At 41.4% G+C, this 20,515-nt stretch overlaps 3 protein-coding genes across 4 annotated transcripts in view; 2 read left to right on the top strand and 1 right to left on the bottom strand.

Moving 5' to 3' along the window:
* Positions 1-2,329: 2,329 nt before the first annotated feature.
* Positions 2,330-7,152, top strand: LOC134071723 (uncharacterized). The gene is made up of 8 exons (XM_062528558.1): positions 2,330-2,342; positions 2,622-2,770; positions 3,036-3,159; positions 3,444-4,511; positions 4,622-4,767; positions 5,034-5,157; positions 5,463-6,779; positions 6,884-7,152. The coding sequence occupies exons 1-8, from the start codon at positions 2,330-2,332 to the stop codon at positions 7,150-7,152; spliced, it is 3,210 nt and encodes a 1,069-aa protein (XP_062384542.1).
* A 162-nt stretch (positions 7,153-7,314) lies between these two features.
* LOC134070793 (protein-lysine methyltransferase METTL21C-like) lies at positions 7,315-9,535 on the top strand. The gene is made up of 3 exons (XM_062527235.1): positions 7,315-7,460; positions 7,557-7,671; positions 8,156-9,535. The coding sequence occupies exons 1-3, from the start codon at positions 7,344-7,346 to the stop codon at positions 8,572-8,574; spliced, it is 651 nt and encodes a 216-aa protein (XP_062383219.1). The 5' UTR covers positions 7,315-7,343; the 3' UTR covers positions 8,575-9,535.
* A 977-nt stretch (positions 9,536-10,512) lies between these two features.
* Positions 10,513-20,515, bottom strand: part of tpp2 (tripeptidyl peptidase 2) — a 29,536-nt gene continuing 19,533 nt past the window's right edge. Inside the window, exons 23-29 of one of the 2 annotated variants that reach the window (XM_062527236.1) lie at positions 19,353-19,391; positions 16,162-16,313; positions 14,569-14,665; positions 14,283-14,413; positions 13,782-14,031; positions 12,437-12,556; positions 10,513-11,689 (exon numbers count right to left, since the gene is read on the bottom strand). In XM_062527236.1, coding sequence (XP_062383220.1) covers positions 11,600-11,689; positions 12,437-12,556; positions 13,782-14,031; positions 14,283-14,413; positions 14,569-14,665; positions 16,162-16,313; positions 19,353-19,391 — 879 coding nt within the window. In that variant the 3' untranslated portion in view covers positions 10,513-11,599. The remainder of the gene's footprint in view (positions 11,690-12,436; positions 12,557-13,781; positions 14,032-14,282; positions 14,414-14,568; positions 14,666-16,161; positions 16,314-19,352; positions 19,392-20,515) is intronic. The other variant, XM_062527237.1, reaches the window with a different exon arrangement.

Consider the following 20,515-nt stretch of genomic DNA (forward strand, 5'->3'; position numbering starts at 1 on the left):
TGCGATTGAACAAAAGTTGTTCCTGGAAATAACAGTGATTCTAGACGTTCCTGTAATTTTTCCTTATTCAAGTGGAGCCGCAGTGCATGTGGCAGCATTGTGACCATGCTTGCAAGTTCCCACAGGGACAGGGGTTCAATTCCCACGCGAGGTCAACCCAGACCCCATCCCCAATCCCCTCCCTTTCTCCCACTCACATCCTGTCAGTCTCTGCTGTCATCTTAAATAAAGACAAAAAGCCACAAACAAGTTATATTACAAACTAATAAGGTTATCCCCACACCCAGTACTATGTTTGAGAGTGGAGGGTGTCACAATTATTGGCATCCTTCGAAAATTTTACAGCAATATTAAACTGGACCATTTGGACTTTTCTTTTGCTGTTGTTGCTGTAGATATTCTTCCATATCTACAGTACAACAACAATTAAGAAGTTCCAGCTGACTGGTGGAAACAACTTCCGTCTGTCCTAACCTTCTCCAATGTCTTTGTTTACTCTCTGAGCAGATTTTGGCTCCTGAGCAGACTGCACTCAGCTCGCTCTATGTGAATGCTCGTCTTTGGAAGTATTTGGGTGCGTACGTGTTTGCTCCGGGGTGTCCCTTGGTGCTACAACCCCCCCCCCGCCCCCCCCCCCCAACCCACACACACACACACACATATTTCACCCCCTACAGCTCTTACTGTTTACCCCCCCCCCCCCCCCCCCATGCACTTTAATGCTTTTTGCACTTATCCTGCCCCTCCCTACTACCCCCCACCCCCACCCCCCACCCCAATATGCACAATAGGCGATGGAACTGACAATTTCACAGCATTCTTTACATTAGTAATCACATGCATGTGACAAATAAACATCCTTGTGTCCTTGTATCCTTGTGTTTCTGGGGGTCTCATCAGTCAGTGGCTATAAATACACTCTGAACTGCTCTGGGTGTGTCTTGTCCAGATGGATGATGTTGGATTACTCTCCAACCGTATTTGCATGAAGTCTCATGGAACACTTTTAACACACAAATTCACAACAAGACTTTCACTGGGCAATTTGAAAGCGGGAAAAAAAAGAAGAAAAGGTGCAGGACCATGAGGATGTGAAGGTAGAATGTAATCAGAGGCTGGACTTGCACTGGAAGGAAATCCGAGCTAAGGTTAGTTATGAAGTTAAATAATTATGCTAAAATGAATTGATATGGCAAAGCAATATTTCATAAAAGCTCTGTAATAGTAACGATAATTGTATCATTTCTATAATATTTTTTTAAGCAATGGAAATATATGGTAATCAGAATATGCATTTCTCTTAATTGCATGCACTAGCTTTATGAGTATACTAACAGGATAATGCTTAGACCATTAATTAGGTCTAAGCATTAAGCCAATTAGAAAAAAAAAGGATAAGCAAGTTTTTCAGAAATGTCTTTCTTTAACAAAAAGGTAAACATTCAAGACCTCTCTGGTGCAGATGAACGAGTGTCAGCCACAGCCCTGCCAGAGACACTTGAGAAGCAGAGATGCGATTTGTTAAGGCACACCAGGGGGTGCTGTGAGAACTCCTCCAAGCAGCGCGGGGAGGAAAGATCTGGAAACAACATTTGCCCAAGCCATTCATCATCCTAATTATAAGGTAGCCGTTTGAGTTGTGTACCACCATGTCTATGCGGAAAAGCTACCGGCCATCATGCTCAGTTTCTTACTGCCAAGTTCCACCCTGATCTGGGCAAAGGCAGACAGCTGGGCAGAGAGACGGTCACGGAACTCAGAACACTCAACGCTCACCAGACAGTTGGGCAGAGAGACGGAACTTAGAACACTCACCGCTCATCAAACAGTTGGGCACAGAGGCGGAACTTAGAACATTCACCGCTCATCTGATCTGTCATTTATATAGAAAGTCGACAAAGACATTAAAAGCTCACTTCTGGTTGAGCAAGATGTGATCCCCAAAGTCACACAGGACAAAAACACAACCATCTGATATACCCCAGGAACATATGAACACAAACAGAATATTTTGAAAGCAAGAGTGTGAATAAAAAGAGTAGGCTAATACAAGACATTTAAATAGGAGATGGTCAACAACGATATGAATCACATCAAGGACACTAATGAACAGACACTTAAGGACATGTTGAGACAGAAACTGAAGGTAGACTTAAACACAAATCTATCATGTCCAAATGGAGACTGTTTGGCAAAAAACTTGCAATGCGACGAGGACACTAACAACACAGTGAGGGATGTTTGCGGCGAGGATGGTGTGTATGAAGCAGAGCAAGTAAACGATGATGGAGATGATGGCAAAGAACAGATAAGTCAGGAGAAGGACACCATGACAACTTCAGGTGAGTATCATGTATCATAGCATAATTTCCACATATTCCAGTCCCTTTTCTGATTATATACCATTTATATTATTAACGTTTTGTAGGCCTATTCTATTATCATAATATACATACATTTACACACACACACACACATACACTGCACATGTATGTTATATAAATAGTGTGTGTATACTGTATATATATATATATATACATATACAGTATATATGGCCTTTTTTTTTATAACATGCTAAAGTCTCAAGTGGCACTCACCAGCATCTCTTTCCTCACCCAAAGCAGAGAATCCTGACACAAAAGCGCCATGGAAAAGTGTATGGTCACCGAGTGTCTTCTACAGGCCAGAGAAAGAAACGTTCAACTTTGCTGGTTATGAGATCTGCATTTATGAATCCGTGGGTTCTTACGGTTCCATGATCTGGCCAGGGGTGAGCTCTGAGACTTTGCAGACACAAGGACAAAAGGCCATTTTTAATTTATTGTGATGGTAAAAATGTTACTTAAACAACTGTAAAAGTTATTTACAATCACAACGTCGACAAAAATCTCACAGACACCTCCACGGCTCCATACTATTCTATATTCACGATATAAAAATAAGTTCACCATCTGGCTGACAGCAAAATTAAGGTAAATGTGTTTGACCAATGTTATTTAAACAACTGTAAAAGTAATGATCTCTGAAACCCGCAGGCGGTCGCTCTGTGTACGTACCTGGACACACCAGCAGGCCGACAGCAGGTTAATCTACTGGAAAAATCAGCCATTGAGATTGGAGCAGGGACTGGACTATTAGCAATTGTGGCTACTCTCCTTGGTAGGTATACACTTATTAAGTGTATAACAGGCTTGAAAGAAAAAAAGGCAAATCTGTTTCATTTCATAAACGGGTTAAAGGTAGAGTGAGTGATACTGGATGATGTTGAATGTCTAAAGCAGTTTAGATTATTTGAACCAAATTCCAGACAAAACACACCACCCACTCCTCCGGTTAGCGCTCCTAGAAAAACTCCACACAGTCAGAATGGAGCCAGCGGATCTTTAAGAGATATTTGCAGAATTTTACGAAAAGTGCCTTTAAAATGAGCTAATGTTCCGTAGGTGCCAAGGTAACGGCTACTGACCTGCCAGAGGTTCTGGGGAATCTGAGATTTAACCTGTCACGGAACACCAAGCAGCACTGCCGGCACCCAGCCCAAGTCGCAGCTCTCTCCTGGGGAGTGGACTTGGAGAACAGCTTCCCCCGCTCCACTCATCAGTATGATTTCGTGCTGGCAGCTGATGTGGTCTACCACCACGACTACTTGAACGAACTGTTGGTCACCATGCGCCATTTCTGCCAAGCAGGAACCACCCTCGTTTGGTCCAACAAGATTCGCTTTAAAACCGACTTGACTTTTATCGAGCGCTTCAAAGAGGCCTTCCACGCCACGCTGCTGGCTGAAAACGATGAGATACGGATATACATGGCCACTGCACGGGAGGCACAAGCAGATTCTGGCCAAACCATGCAGACCGTGGGGCAGGAGGAGGAGAAAGAGCAAACTGTGAAAGAGGAGATAGATGTGTGTCCTGTCGAGGACGTGTCGACACACACCGAGATAGAAGCACTTGAGGAAGAGAAAAGGCACAGATGTTCAGAGATAGAAGCATTTGAGGAAGAGAAAACGCAGGGATGTTCAGAGATAGAAGCACTTGAGGAAGAGAAAAGGCAGAGATGTTCAGAGATAGAAGCATTTGAGGAAGAGAAAAGGCAGAGATGTTCAGAGATAGAAGCATTTGAGGAAGAGAAAATGCAGAGATGTTCAGAGATAGAAGCAGTTGAGGAAGAGAAAAGGCAGAGATGTTCAGATGATGAAGTGGAAGGTAGAGTGCAGCAGGACAGAAATGCAGAAAATAAACATGCGGACAAAAATATCCATGAGAATGCAGAGAGGAGAGGAAGTGAGAAAACAAAAATAGATGAATCTGATGGTCAGCAGGGAGATGTTCTGGGAACAGAAGGGTATTGTACACCAGAGGTGAGCTATGACGGAAATCATGACCTGAAGGAGACGGTTTGTGGAGATAAGGACTCAGACAAACGTGAAGAACGACCAAGTGGAGATGAAGGTGATCGCAACAGCTCAGCACAGCAAGTAGAAGAAGAAAACATTTTGACAACCTCTGGTGAGTAACAAGTACCAGTGATATAGTTATAATGTCCTCACTGAACATGACATGATGTGTTAAGACCTCAAGTATCAAACACCATCACTTTCTCTCTCCATCTTACACAGAGAACGCTGATACAAAAACGGCCTCTAACAGCGTATGGTCACCGAGTGTCTTCTACAGGCCAGAGAAAGAAACGTTCAACTTTGCTGGTTATGAGATCTGCATTTATGAATCCGTGGGTTCTTACGGTTCCATGATCTGGCCAGGGGTGAGCTCTGAGACTTTGCAGACACAAGGACAAAAGGCCATTTTGTAATTTATTGTGATGGTAAAAATGTTACTCAAACAACTGTAAAAGTTATATACAATCACAACGGCGACAAAAATCTCACAGACACCTCCACGGCTCCATACTACTCTATATTCACGATATAAAAATAAGTTCACCATCCGGCTGACAGCAAAATTAAGGTAAATGTGTTTGACCAATGTTATTCAAACAACTGTAAAAGTACTGATCTCTGAAACCCGCAGGCGGTCGCTCTGTGTAGGTACCTGGACACAGCAGCAGGCCAACAGCAGGTTAATCTACTGGATAAATCAGCCATTGAGATTGGAGCAGGGACTGGACTATTATCAATTGTGGCTACTCTCCTTGGTAGGTATACACTTATTAAGTGTATAACAGGCTTGAAAGAAAAAAAGGCAAATCTGTGTCATTTTATAAACGGGTTAAAGGTAGAGTGAGTGATACTGGATGATGTTGAATGTCTAAAGCAGTTTAGATTATTATTTGAACCAAATTCCAAACAAAACACACCACCCACTACTGCGGTTAGCGCTCCTAGAAAAACTCCACACAGGCAGAATGGAGCCAGCGGATCTTGAAGAGATATTCACAGAATTAAAAAAAAAAAAACCTGTTACTAACTTTCACCTTTAAAATGAGCTAATGTTCTGTAGGTGCCAAGGTGACGGCAACTGACCTGCCAGAGGTTCTGGGGAATCTGAGATTTAACCTGTCACGGAACACCAAGCAGCACTGCCGGCACCCAGCCCAAGTCGCAGCTCTCTCCTGGGGAGTGGACTTGGAGAACAGCTTCCCCCGCTCCACTCATCAGTATGATTTCGTGCTGGCAGCTGATGTGGTCTACCACCACGACCACTTGAACGAACTGTTGGTCACCATGCGCCATTTCTGCCAAGCAGGAACCACCCTTGTTTGGTCCAACAAGATCCGTTTTGAAACCGACTTGACTTTCATAGAGCGCTTCAAGGAGGCCTTCCACACCACGCTGCTGGCTGAAAACGATGAGATACGGATCTACATGGCCACTGCACGGGAGGCAGAAGCAGATTCTGGCCAAACCACGCAGGCTGTGGAGCAGGAGGAGGAGAAAGAGCAAACTGTAAAAGAGGAGATAGATGTGTGTCCTGTGGAGGACGTGTCGACACACACCGAGATAGAAGCACTTGAGGAAGAGAAAACGCAGAGATGTTCAGAGATAGAAGCACTTAAGGAAGAGAAAAGGCAGAGATGTTCAGAGATAGAAGCAGTTGAGGAAGAGAAAAGGCAGAGATGTTCAGAGATAGAAGCACTTGAGGAAGAGAAAGGGCAGAGATGCTCAGAGATAGAAGCACTTGAGGAAGAGAAAACGCAGAGATGTTCAGAGATAGAAGCACTTGAGGAAGAGAAAAGGCAGAGATGTTCAGAGATAGAAGCATTTGAGGAAGAGAAAAGGCAGAGATGTTCAGAGATAGAAGCACTTGAGGAAGAGAAAACACAGAGATGTTCAGAGATAGAAGCATTTGAGGAAGAGAAAACGCAGAGATGTTCAGAGATAGAAGCACTTGAGGAAGAGAAAACGCAGAGATGTTCAGAGATAGAAGCACTTGAGGAAGAGAAAAGGCAGAGATGTTCAGAGATAGAAGCATTTGAGGACGAGAAAAGGCAGAGATGTTCAGATGATGAAGTGGAAGGTAGAGAGCAGGACATAAATGAAGAAAATAAACATGCGGACAAAAATATCAATGAGAATGGAGAGAGGAGAGGAAGTGAGAAAACAAAAATAGATGAATCTGATGGTCAGAAGGTAGATGTTCTGGGAACAGAAGGGTATTGTACACCAGAAGTGAGCTATGACGGAAATCATGACCTGAAGGAGACGGTTTGTGGAGATAAGGACTCAGACAAACGTGAAGAACGACCAAGTGGAGATGAAGGTGATCGCAACAGCTCAGCACAGCAAGAAGAAGAAAAAAGCATTTTGACAACCTCTGGTGAGTAACAAGTACCAGTGATATAGTTATAATATCCTCACTGAATATGACATGATGTGTTAAGACCTCAAGTATCAGACACCATCTCTCTCCATCTAACACAGAGAACGCTGATACAAAAACGGCCTCTAACAGTGTATGGTCACCGAGTGTCTTCTACAGGCCAGAGAAAGATCGCAACAGCACAGCACAGCAAGAAGAAGACAAAGACATCAACGCAAACATATCCAGTGGACTGAGGGAAGGGGAGCATCACTTGGAAAAGGATGACAAGAAATATGAGAACAAAGTGGATACATCGCCAATACCATATTGTAGAACAAGTGAAAAGAGTGGATTAAACTGTAAGTATTTTCGTCTGTTATGGTTGTGAAAATGTCAAAATTCTGTCAGTTAAATGCAATTGAAAATGTCATTGACAGTCTACGTAATCAGGCATTATTTCATGTTGAATACATTTCTGGAGCTCAGCTTTTCATCACTGGTCTTAACATAATATTGAATTTATTATTATTCTTTTCCTTTTCAGTGGAAGCTCAGAGTAAACAGGCAAATGATGAAGAGATGACTCACAGGTCCCCTGTCCATTTAGACTCTGAAACGGAGATCCATCATTTCCTTGGATATGAAATAACTGTACATCGCCTCCTCAGCTGGAATGGGGGAAAACAAGGGCCTGCTGTGAGAACTATTTTAAAAATATATAATTCTATAAGAGAGAGTATGTATTACTACAAATAATTATTTGCTCTTGGTCTGTTCCTTGTTCCGTTTCAGACATCGGTTCTCTGTAAATTCCTAGAGAAGACGCAGCAGATCAGTTTACGAGGAAAGTCAGTGCTGGAACTGGGAGCTGGTACTGGCCTGGTGTCTATTGTGGCCAGTCTTCTTGGTAAGTAGTCTACTCAAAAACATGCCTGAGATTGAGTCTTATCATTTCACACTACAGTCATACAGTACATGAGAACACTTGATAGATGGTAATGAAAGGCAGTATAGTAAGGGAGTAATATGGAATATGTAGTAGGTACTGTAGTTATGTAAACAGTAATACATACCGTAGTAACATACTGTATACAGTACAGCTCTGGAAAAATTATGTCATCCTACGGTTGCTGAGTGGCATTTGAATGAGTTGACGGTCAAATACTGTATGTGGTGGTCTCTACATTTTTTCCAAATAATAATAATAATCCAAATAATTAAATATTAATTAGAAAATGGGCACATTTCCAATCTGAGTTAGGGTTAGGGTTAGGATCAGGTGCCTTTAAGTCGATGGTGGCAGGGCTGCAACACCATTGAGCCATGGAAATGTGTCACTCAAATAATGAAGACATTCTTAGAACTGATCATTACACTGGTCAACCCTAAAGGTGGCTGGGTAACCGCGACTGACCTGCCAGAGGTGTTGGAAAACCTGACTGAGAATCTAGACGCCAACACCAAAGGGCGCTCGAAATACGCACCGCAAGTGGAAGTTCTCCAGTGGGGCCGCAACCTCGCCCGGTCCTTCCCGCTGTCCATTTATCATTACGACTTCGTCCTCGCAGCGGACGTCGTGCACGGCGGTCACGGCTGCCTGCACGAGCTGCTGGACACCATGTGCCACTTCTGCCACCGTGGCACCACTACTCTCCTGTGGGCACACGAGTTCCGCCGCAAGACCGACCTGGCATTCAAAGCCCAGCTCAAGAGGGCCCTCCACACCAAGCTGCTCCTGGAGAAAGGGGATGTGAGGATCTACATGGGGTGGGGTAAGAGAACAAAGAGACCATCTCACTGGACCTTTTGACTGTGCTGACACTGTTACAGACACGCTTACAGTCATTTCCTGTGTATAGGATAGTGTTTTATGCAAGTGAAAAGAAACAAAACCATATTAATACCACATTAACTCCCCCTGTGTATTAACCTCATACTGTAGCTGAAGAAATGCATTGTAAAATCAATGTATAAGCCACAGCTAATAGTTGGGAAATGACGGTAGGTTTCACAACTGGTGTGTCAATATGTCTGGAAAAACAAAGGGTTTCGGCCATTTCAGAGCATGGATCACACACAGCGATCCATACTGTGAAATGTGTGAAAAGTGATCTGTTCCTTTTTCAGAAACTGTCTGCTTTCCACTCCTTGTCTGATAAACAAATCATTGTGTTGAATTGATTGATCATGTTTCCTCCCTCAACATACGTTAATAGAAATGGTCTACTAAAGATCTAGATATTACATACATCCAAGGCTTAAAACGCTGTCTCTTTTCAATTTCATCAACAATCAATCAACCAATCTTGTGTGCTAATGTTTTAATATTTCTTCCTGGTGTGTGAATGTTTCAGCTTCCTTCTGAATCTTTCATCTCATCATCAGTTCTTTTCCAACTGCAGCACCCCCGCCAAGCTCATGGACTCTCATTATGGGTCCCCATTTGCTATTTTTAAAGGCTTCTTCCTGTTCAAAGGGACTAGTGCCATCGTCACTTGTTAATGCTTGCTCTACGGAGTAGACTCCCTAAAGCCCAATTCACACCAAAGATTCCTGACGTGACGAGACGGAGTTTCAGCAGTGTGAATTAGAAGTTGCACGTAGTTGCAAGCCGTCGCAGAGCATTCAACATGTTGAGTCGCAGTTGCAAGGTTTTAGAACGTCCCGGCTCGTCGGGAATCTTTGGTCTGAACCCTACTTAAAGAAAAGCTTCTTGAGATTTTTTATTGTATTAGTCATGCATAAATAAAGAAAACTAAAGCTGAATTTAATTTACTCCGATCAAATACTGGACAGTCACAAGATGATATTTTGTGTGATATTTTGTCTGTTTTATTTTCACTTTGAAATAATTTTCTTCTGAATATTTAACATGACATAATTCTACACATTCAGTGAGATAACAAAAGAGTATGACTCATTTTCCGAGTTCATAGGAAACAAAAAAAGTAAAGTAACACTGGTACATTTACAACTAAAATGTATGCATGGACTAGGTTTTATTTTATACTTTATAGATACAATGCTTTAATAAATATTTATGAGGTCATGAACATCAAACCTGTATGTGATATGAAACCTGTGACTGAAGTCAGATGAGGACGTCCGAGTCAAAGTGTGAATATTAAGGCATTCGTAAAAGGACCTGCTGTAAACAGTAAAGTCAGCAAAACCGTAAAACCCTGAACAACAGCAACAACAACGACAACAACAACAACAACATGATTTGTTTAGAAGATACTGGTGAGGGGAACCAAAACCTTCCTCACACCCAGTACCTGACAATCCAATGCTGGAGCTTCACTGGGCTGCACAATAGGATATCTCATATACTGTATATACTGTAGTAGGAGTCTATATGGTAACTTTGGCATTGGTGGTAATGCATACAAATTCTATCTGACACACTAAAAATGTATGGCTACATGAAATGTGTGTGTGTGTGTGTGTGTGTGTGTGTGTGTGTGTGTGTGTGTGTGTGTGTGTGTGTGTGTGTGTGTGTATATTTTTTTTAATTAAACAACACAATTAAGGGAGAACAGAACATTCACACATGGCATGCACACACACACACACACACACACACACACACACACAGTCACACGCATGCACACACACACACACACACACAAACACACTCACAGTCACAGTCACACATACCACATACACACACGGTCACACGCATGCGCGTGCGCACACACACACACACACAAACACACATTTAGGCACAAACATATGGAAACTGATAATGCATCACTCTTGATTAAGTACAAGACTGAACCTGGCCTTTCTCAGCTGTGTGAATAAAAAGCCCAGTCATATTTATTCTGAATTTACAAAAAAACAAAACAAAAAAAAAACTGTTACAAAACATGCATACATTTTACATAAATGTCAGAAAATAATAAGGATTAATTACATTTGATATTGCCTTGGTAACTGTTTGTGATAATTCACAACTACAGATATTTTAACAGAGAATGGGCTGACGTTTCAATTGTGGCCTCCATGTTGGGATTGGTTAAACCACGTCATGACATATACCATAAACCAGCCAATAGTCATTACGATAGTCGATCTGAATGAGACGGTATCATGGTGCCATTCTTAGAAATTGCTCTCACAGCGTGCAATGCTATGCTATTCATGATGTGAAATATTTTGAGAGCTGTCATGACAAAACACAGACAACGATAACTAGGCATTGTTTTATTACGGGCCATGGACGTTTATGACACGTGTGGATAAGCCATGACAGGTTTATAACATGTTTATGTTGATGTTGCGATGAAAGGTTTATGTGAGGCGTCATTGACAACTGTTCCTGACTGTCCCACAGGCACACTCAGCCTCCCCCACACAGTCTAAATGGCTATCCCTCGTAAATGGTTCGCATATACAGAGAGAACACCACACCACACCACAGCTGAGAGTGCCGGGTTTTTTTTATTCTTTTTTTTGGCTAAATTCAGAAAGACATTTTTCTCAGCATTACAGAGAAAAAATAGTCTAGTCTTTTGAAATGACAGTGAAATGTGCCCACTGCCTCTATCTTTAAATGTGCTCGAGCATTTAATAATCGTTTCGTAAAAAAAACACAGTGCAGTGCGCTGAGGGGTGCACATACTGTGAGGAGTAATTAGATCATTCTGTGTGTGTTCCGTAAAAGAACTTAGGAACTCAAGTTCCATTCCAACTTGGTATTTCTACTGCATTTATCAGGGTGAGAGGTCTGCCTGTTTGTCTTCAAATGTGTCTGTGCATTCTGCATATTGAACATGTAAGCAGTCAGTCTATAGGCAGCCAGTTAAAACGACACATTTATCGTAGGCCCCTTAAAAGGGTGTGTACTCGGAAGGGTACATGATGGGAAGCCAGCTGTCAGTAAAGTTGGCACAATGCATCCAATCCAATGACCGCATCAGCTGCAGGAAACAGAGATAGATAGTTTCATTAGTTTGTTTTAATGAAAAAGGTCTATGACAAGACACCAAGTGACAGCATCAGTGTATCTGAAGGAAGTACAAATGTCGGTGGTGTTTTGCAGGTGTGGGTGCATTTGTAATTTCTACATTTTAGAATGAAATGTCACATTAACATAGCCTTTAAATCCTAACAGGCCAAGTCATTCTCACTTATTCCTTTGATCAGGATTTTGATTACAACTGATTTCTTGCTGTGGGGCCTGGTTTGCTGCTCTACATGTGGCTACCGTGGAAACCACACAATGACAACAAACATTGTCGAAATACCATGGAAACCACACAATGAGATTAAACATTGTCAAAAATGTATTGACATGTTGTGCGGCATAATAGCAGAAATTAGTTAGGTAATTTGTAGTGCTTTTATTTAACTAGAGAAACATGACAGAGGTTGACTTGAGGGAGTTTGTGAGTTTATTGTTAATGATTGTTTTCAAGTTTCAAGAAAACCAGGTCACTTTAAACAAATTCACGTGCTGAGAACTTCCTCATATCTGCACTGATTCACCGGTGTTTGTGTGTAGTGTGGTGTTGCATGGTTTTAAGTTACCAAAATATTTTGCCCAGTGAATTTAACCAGCAAAGGTTTGTGTGAGTCAGTATTACCACACTTGTGCACTGCATCTCATTCAAATGTGTGTCAATGTAGAAAACCATTTTGCTTCAAGAACAAATCATGTGACCTACCTGAGCACAGTTCTTCCAGTTGTCTTTGCTGGGTCTGTCCTCGACGATCTTAGATGCGTACTTCAAAGCCCTCCCATACATCTTGTTCACAAGTGCATGCTTGTAAGAAAAGCTTAAAACCTGCGAGTAAAACAAGACAGGTTCAAGGACAGCTCTTGCATGGTTAACATGCTAATGTTTGATAGTAGGTAAGAGACAGACAAGTACGCAACACTTGATTTCCACATTTCCATCAGAGGACGCGTCATGATCTGGCTCAGGATCCTGAGATCCTGTCCATGTTTACCCCGTGTTCTGCTGTGTGCTGTTGTGTTCTATTGCGTTCTATTGTGTTCTGCTGTGATCTGTTGTGTTCTGCTGTGTGCTGTTGTGTTCTATTGTGTTCGTAGTGTTCTGTAGCGTTCTGTTGTGATCTGTAGTGATCTGTTGTGTTCTATTGTGTCCTGTTGTGTTCTATTGTGTTCTGTTGTGTTCTGTTGTGTTCTGTAGTGTTCTGTAGTGTTCTGTTGAATTTGATTGTGTGCTGTTGTGTTCTGTTGTGATCTGTTGTGTTCTGTAGTGTTCTGTTGAGTTTGATTGTGTGCTGTTGTGTTCTGTTGTGATCTGTTGTGTGCTGTGGTGTTCTGCTGTGTTCTGCTGTGTGCTGTTGTGTTCTATTGTGTTCTATTGTGTTCTGTTGTGTTCTGTTGTGTTCTGTTGTGTTCTGTTGAGTTCGATTGTGTGCTGTTGTGTTCTGTTGTGATCTGTTGTGTTCTGTCTTGTGTTTTGTGGGTGCCATGTTCCCCTGTTGTCCGCTATGTGTTTTGTCCTGTTGTTGCACTTCCTGGTTTCTGTTGATTTATTTATGGAGTTATTCCTGCACACCTGTTCCCAGTCACTACATGGGAGTCTTTGGGTTGGTCAGGAACGGAGGGCAGCTGCCTGCTTTCAGCTGTCTAACGAGTCACTTCCCTCAGTAGGCATGAAGGTACCAGCTAATAACAGTCTCTCTGTCTCAAATCACAAACATACTTAACCTACTTAGCTTAAGTATATAGTGTAGATTTTGGGACAATACTAACCATCAAAGAGTGGGAACAATGCATGTAAGTGATCAGTACACACTAGCAGTGTACTGACGGAAGTATGCGGTTTGAGACCCGGTCTATGTTTTGGGCAATCCATCCATAGAATATATGATTATATATATGATTATATATATGATCATTTCCCTCAAGGGATCAAAAGAGTATATATACTTCCAAATTCCTTGTATCCGGAAGTATACTTGGCCTGATTTACGATTTACATGAATGAATGAATGAACGAATGGCAATTACAATACAATCTACAAACACACACACACCTTAGAATCGGTGAGGTCTGCCCATTTCTGCACCTCCCAGAACGTGTCGGTCAGGGCCTTGCCCACATCCTGGGCTCCGTCGTCAGAGCTGCCCACTACGCGAGCGCCAGCGCCCGGGGCAGCGATGGCTCCTTCTCCTTCTCCTTCTCCTTCTGCTTCCTCCTGCGGAGCCTGAAGCAGCTGGTCAGCCAGGGCACTGCCTTTCCGACACAGAGCGTCCAGCAGAGACGACTTCTGCTTCTCCATGTCGCTAGTACACACACACACACACACACAGAGACAGACAGACAGACATCCAACACACACACACACACACACACACACACACACACACACACACACACACACACACACACACACACACACACACACACACACACACACACACAGAAATATAACATAAATAAGCAACAGGTGAAAGCTTGCACTGTGAACCTCAGAATTTCCTGTGAAGGGGAGCACAGTGCTAATAGCAGTAAAGTACGGATATCGTTTAAAAACCTCTTGATGGTGGCAGCATCAGGCCTGGGGTCGGTCTTCAATGAAAGGTAAACTGCGAGGGCCGTCTGGTCAATGTGTGAAACGACCACATCCGCGGCATCTACGATATCTACCAGGCGTTTCAATCGCTCCTGCACAGATGATAGGACGCAGTTAGACAAAGCCAATCGTCTGACGAAAAACAGCTCAGGTATACAGCATCTCTACACACTACACAGAAAGATTAGTCAGGAAGATTAAAAATAAAACTTGTTTTTGTTTGTTTTATATCAGAGTAGATGTTGACCTTCTCTGAATCCAGCTGGTGCAGGCGTTGCACATGAAGTGGCAGATAGGTGGTGAAGGTCTCTTTCAACTCGTCGTAGATAGCGCTGTTGTCCAACCTGTTGAGAAGTAAAGAAGTAGAGAAGTAGAGGAGAGTAAAGTAGAGAAGTAGAGGAGAATAAAGTAGAGAAGTAGAGAAGTAGAGGAGAGTAAAGTAGAGAAGTAGAGAAGTAGAGGAGAGTAAAGTAGAGAAGTAGAGGAGAGTAAAGTAGAGAAGTAGAGGAGAGGAAAGTAGAGAAGTAGAGGAGTAGAGAAGTAGAGGAGAGTAAAGAAGAGGAGTAGAGGAGAGTAAAGTAGAGAAGTAGAGAAGTAGAGGAGAGGACAGTAGAGGAGTAGAGAAGTAGAGGAGAGTAAAGTAGAGGAGTAGAGGAGAGTAAAGTAGAGAAGTAGAGGAGAGTAAAGTAGAGAAGTAGAGAAGTAGAGGAGAGTAAAGTAGAGAAGTAGAGGAGTAGAGAAGTAGAGGAGAGTGGAGTAGAGGAGAGTAAAGTAGAGAAGTAGAGAAGTAGAGGAGAGTAAAGTAGAGAAGTCGAGGAGAGGAAAGTAGAGAAGTAGAGGAGAGTAAAGTAGAGAAGTAGAGGAGAGTAAAGTCACACTGATTATCCCACAGTACAATTGTTGTGAAAAGCATTGCCGTTATTTCCCGCCTGTTAACCGAGGTTCACACACTGATTGTGCAAGTTTCTCACACTGCAAGGTTAATGCACAGAGACGGGCTATACATGGGGAACACATTCCTCGTGCTATTCTTTCTGATAAAAGCACAATCTGATTTGGAGTCGTTGGGCTATGGGGCTCTGTGCATGTCGCTTACTTTGGAAGTCGGGAAAAAACAGTTTCCTGTTTGTTGACGTGGCTGTCGACAAGCACCTGAAGATGAGTGCTTTAGTTGTACCAAAATGTAAGAAATGTACGCAAATCTTAAAGAGGAATAATGCAGGATTGGCGATTTCATCTCTGGTTTCGGTTTCGTTTTTCGTTTTCGCTCGTTTTATGCTTGCATATTTCTCTGCAGAGCTTCCCCGACAGCTTTAGCGTGTATATTTATACATATATAGGCTATATATAAATATATAAATTGCAAGCGTGGTTCTTCTTGTTCCTTTCGCGTCTCTGACTTCCAGGTGTAAACAGCAGACGATCGTTTATCAGAAAGTTGCAAGGTTGTTATAGCGGATAGGGACACTAGGGGCGGGAGGAAATGTGACTGTTTTCGATAAAACTGGTCAGTCTAGCAAAACAACGATTTCTAAGCGATTTTATGACTATGAAAAAGTTGCATAGGGTCTCTTTAATGTCCGTGGGAAACTCAAAGGAGCACTGCGGTGTGCTCTGCTCTGAACAGAAAACTGATTTGCCGACTTCAAGTAAGCTGGTGCATATACTGTAGCCCATTGGCCACTTTGGTTAATAAACAGGTGTAGCCGACAGACACTTCGGTTAACACCCAATACAGAGTCTTGCATTTCATACATAATGCAGCTAAAACGGGGAATTACTGTAGGTTTAGCTTATTGCTGGGTAACATTATATTGCAGAGAGATGTGAGAACACTCACTTCGTCATCCACTGGATTTTCATATCCCTGAGGGCTTCAGAAAACTCTTCTTTCACGTCCTTCTCTTTCTCTCCTTCCTTCTCTTTCTCCTTCCCTCCATTCTTGGCTTTGTTGGGAGCAGAAATCAGGTGATAGACGAGTGGCACCACATCCTGAAAAGTCCACAAGAAAACACAACATTGTTTTACTGGAGTGTGCGAGCTTATATGCAGTGTGCAAGACCTTCCCCTTCTCTCCCTCTGACACGTTCTGTCTGACACCTGTTACAACATACTTTTGGATGTGCGCAGCCGTCTCTACAAATACTCTCCTGAAACGTGCCGAAATGCCCAATGTTGGTTGAAGTTTGTGTTTATTGGATGGAGCATTTGGGAGGCACTGTGAGAAAGCTTCAAATAACCATGAATCAAAACACTGCTGGTTTACTTAACCCTTCGAACCCTAACTTAAACCATTGTCCCATTGCCTTTGTTGTCGGATTAGAACATCAGCCTGACCTACAAGAGGCTGTGTGTCATGCTGTACAGTCATTTCTATGAGACAACTACCTACTCAACTACCATTATTCAACTGGAACTATCAGATTTTTTTTATTTCTATATGATCCCCTTTATGAGTAAAACATTATTTTACATTTTTTAAACTGCCATAGTGTACAAACAAATAAGTTGTGGTCGTAGCCGTGGTCCTCTGCATTTCATTAACATAAGATCTATTACTGTATATCATAATATATTAGCATTTAGAAATAACTTTAAGTTATACAGTTTAATGAAACTACAACAATGACAAACATGACTAACAATGACATATGTCTGACAGTAATTAAAAAAAGAAAAACGTATATTCTGAAACACTGAATATACAGCAGTGAGAACAACGTGATGCAGCCTAGCTCCGCCCCCTCCAATATCCTTCGACTCAATTTTCATTTCCCTTCAGTACGTCGTCTAGGTCTGCGGTAGATTCGCAGGTTTTCTCAAGACACAAATGTGCAGGTCCAATCAGCGAACAAGGGAGAACGATGACGTTGTCAAAATTACAAAGTGAAGATTTAAACCAATGGTTACTTATCTTTCGAGGAAATAGTGTCACAACAAGAGTGGTGTGTTCAGTGATATAGGGTGCTCTAAATGGATAGTCAGAATCGCGAAAGGTAAGTGCGTTTAGGATGCGTCTGAATCCGCTTTTCCTATTTTGCCAGCGGGACAAATGTGACCATTGAAAGCGAAATCAGTCGTTTTGCGCACAACGCTATTTTGAGAAAATCAACAATAACAAACTTCCGGGTTAGAATGTTGAATTTCACGTTTTCGCATGATTCGACTGTATACAGTCTACAGTTTCATATCGTGAACGCATTTCACGGAAAAACATACGTTTTGACTGTTAAACCCGGCGAAGATTCAACACATTTGCTGTCATTCCCGTTGTGCATCTGGCATATCGTGACAGGAGAACCATGTCAACTTTGGATGCTGTTATCTTAGCAATAGTTTGTGTAATACCCTCGATATACATATCGTTGGAAAGCTTAGTTTATGGCCGTTCACGTGAGCACAATAACTTAATTTAATACATTTGACCGAAAAGACTGGTTCCGCTTTACAGGGTCACAAATAAGCACCACACCAGGCGCATGGTTCAAAAAGGTAGCGTTTAAGCTTGTTACTTAATCAAAAGAGTGTTTAAGGTGTAACATGCAACAATCCAACGAGTGCCATTTCCCATTCACTTTGTACAGTGAGTCAAGTAGCATGACTAGTATGGAGTTTACAGGAAGTGACCGAAAACAATAGGTGTGTGACACACTGGTGACATGCATGCAAAAAAATGATTTATACAGTTTCTTTTATGTTTCTTATATGTTTTTTTACACATACAATTATTACCAGATAAAAGCACCTGCTGAATCCCAGTAACTTTGCTTATGCTTAATGCTTTTTTAGAAAAGTCACATTTTCCAATTGAAATGTATTACTGTACATGTACGTCACGTTCCATATTAACAGTGCATCCAGAAAAAAAAAACAAAAAAAAAAACGAAACAGACTTCGATACTAAAGCAGGGTTCAGACAGTCAAATGTATGACTTTTTAAGACCTATTTATAACCATAATAATTTAAATATATGACCTACAAGAATTAAATAACTTCAGTCATGAAAATTCGTTTCAAATAATATATTATTATTTATTATATTTTTATTTTTTTAAATAAACACACTGTTTTTGAGCCATAGCTTGCTAAATATGCACTTCCCCATCGTAATAGAAATGACCAGGAGGATTTAGTTAAACTAAGCAGCGACTCACTGACACGGAATAATAAGAGCTTAGGGTCCGACAAGTCTATTTGCTGCACTGCTGCATGACCTTGTAGTTCTGGAACACTGTGACAACACCCAGACTTCTCAGATAGAACTACAAGAGGAATGAATGAACGAATGGAATGAACGTATACATTTAAGACGTGACTAAATGAGCTTGTATAGAAAATCCTAACGATTTTATGACTTTTTAAAGGCCTAACATTCTTAAATTTATGACTTTTGATGACCCAGTGAAAACCCTGTAAAGTGGTCGGTGACGGTGTATAATTCTACATGCCATATACACACCAGGGTTTGTTTAATGTGACAAATCAAGGCTCCTGCAAAATCTGTAAGCCAGCTATGTTTCGATTAGGTATTCAAAGCTCGTTTAAAACTGCTCACAATGTTTCAAATGCAACTATCACCTTTCTATCTATTTGCCTATTGACATGCCTATCTACTGATAAGGCCAGGATTGTCTCAAGATTCTTTGAGGGCGTTTTCTGACACCTCAACAGAATGAAAAGGCCATCTAACTTAGAGAAGGAAAAGTTCATAAAGACATCATTCATGTCAACGCATATATATGTCTGGACACAGCCACCATTCACCACCTCTTCACAGATATCGATGTTCAGTTGCAAAGAAACAAACAAATGATCGTCACGAAAAGAAATAATGGACATTTGTTTACAATTACACCAACTATATGCAACACACACAGATTTCTTTTCAATGTTACACCTGTAGGAAAAAAAAATATTGCTTTGCATCACAAATGGGCAACTTACCATGTACATATTTTGTGTTTTCAACCGACATTAATTTAAGCTAGTGTCTTTACAGAGCACAGTGACCTAGTTCAGCCATTCAGTACCTTTTTAAACTTTCCTTGTCGCTTTGCTGTGGCCTGGCCCTGGTGGTTAGAATGACACATCATGAGAAGGAGACAACAGGAGCACACTCGTCAAACATTCTTTCTCTCTCTCCGTCGCTCTCCCTCTCCGTCTCTCTCTACATTCTCTCGTTCCAACTTCATTCTTCATTCTATTACAAAGTTGCATCCTCATCCAAGTGACTACACTGAAAATACATAATATCTTCATGCATTTCAGTAGATAAATCTACATAAACTTGAGTCTGACCATTTTTGTGTGGCTGTATCAACTCAAAACTACATTTCTTTCTGTTATTATTTCTGCTGCTTCAGGAAAAAAAAAAAATGTTGACAAGCGCAGCAGTACTGATGACTGTTTGAAAAGCAATGATCAAGGGCTGCAACAATTCATCGATTGATATGTTTTAATTGTCAACTATCGAATTAATTGCTAACTATTTTAGTAATCGTTAGTCAGCTTGTGTACTTTTTGATGGAAACTACCTCAAAATTATCTTGGTTTTACCTCCTAAAACCAAATATTGTCTTAGGTGGAGCTGAAGAAGCAGGGAAGCGAAACTTGTGGCTAGCTTCTAATGAAACAATCGGCAAATTCTAGTGTGTGGTGGCTACTTTGACTTTTTAAACATTCTCTGCTTTACTTACGCGTCTTTGACTGTGAACTAAATATCTGTGTGTGGACTAAACAAGATATTTGTATAGACATTTTATCGATTAAACAACTACTTGATTAATCGAGAAAATAATTGACAGATTTAGAAAATAATTAAGCTAGGCAAGATGTAACACCATCAATAGAACTACGTTGTTCATACAAGCACTACGTGTTCTATGGGGTGAAATATGAGGATATGACGATCGAACTGTGTCCTCTCAATCAATTACGTTATGTCTTACACTGTCCACCAAATCATCGGTTTGACATCTGCTTTTTTTTCAGTTTCAGAATCAGATTCAGATTCTGATTCTGATTCTAAAACAAACAGATGCCATGAAGGCAATTCCAAAACTCCTATCCAAGTGGGGGAGGGGGCCAAGTGGAGGGGGGGACGAATGAGCACTTCACTGCTAAGCTTATCCTACAAAGAAAGACCAGACCACAGGAAAAACAAAAAAAAATGAATAAACTAAACTTAGAATTA

The sequence above is a fragment of the Sardina pilchardus genome, chromosome 23, assembly GCF_963854185.1.
Source record: "Sardina pilchardus chromosome 23, fSarPil1.1, whole genome shotgun sequence".
Classification (NCBI taxonomy): domain Eukaryota; kingdom Metazoa; phylum Chordata; class Actinopteri; order Clupeiformes; family Clupeidae; genus Sardina; species Sardina pilchardus.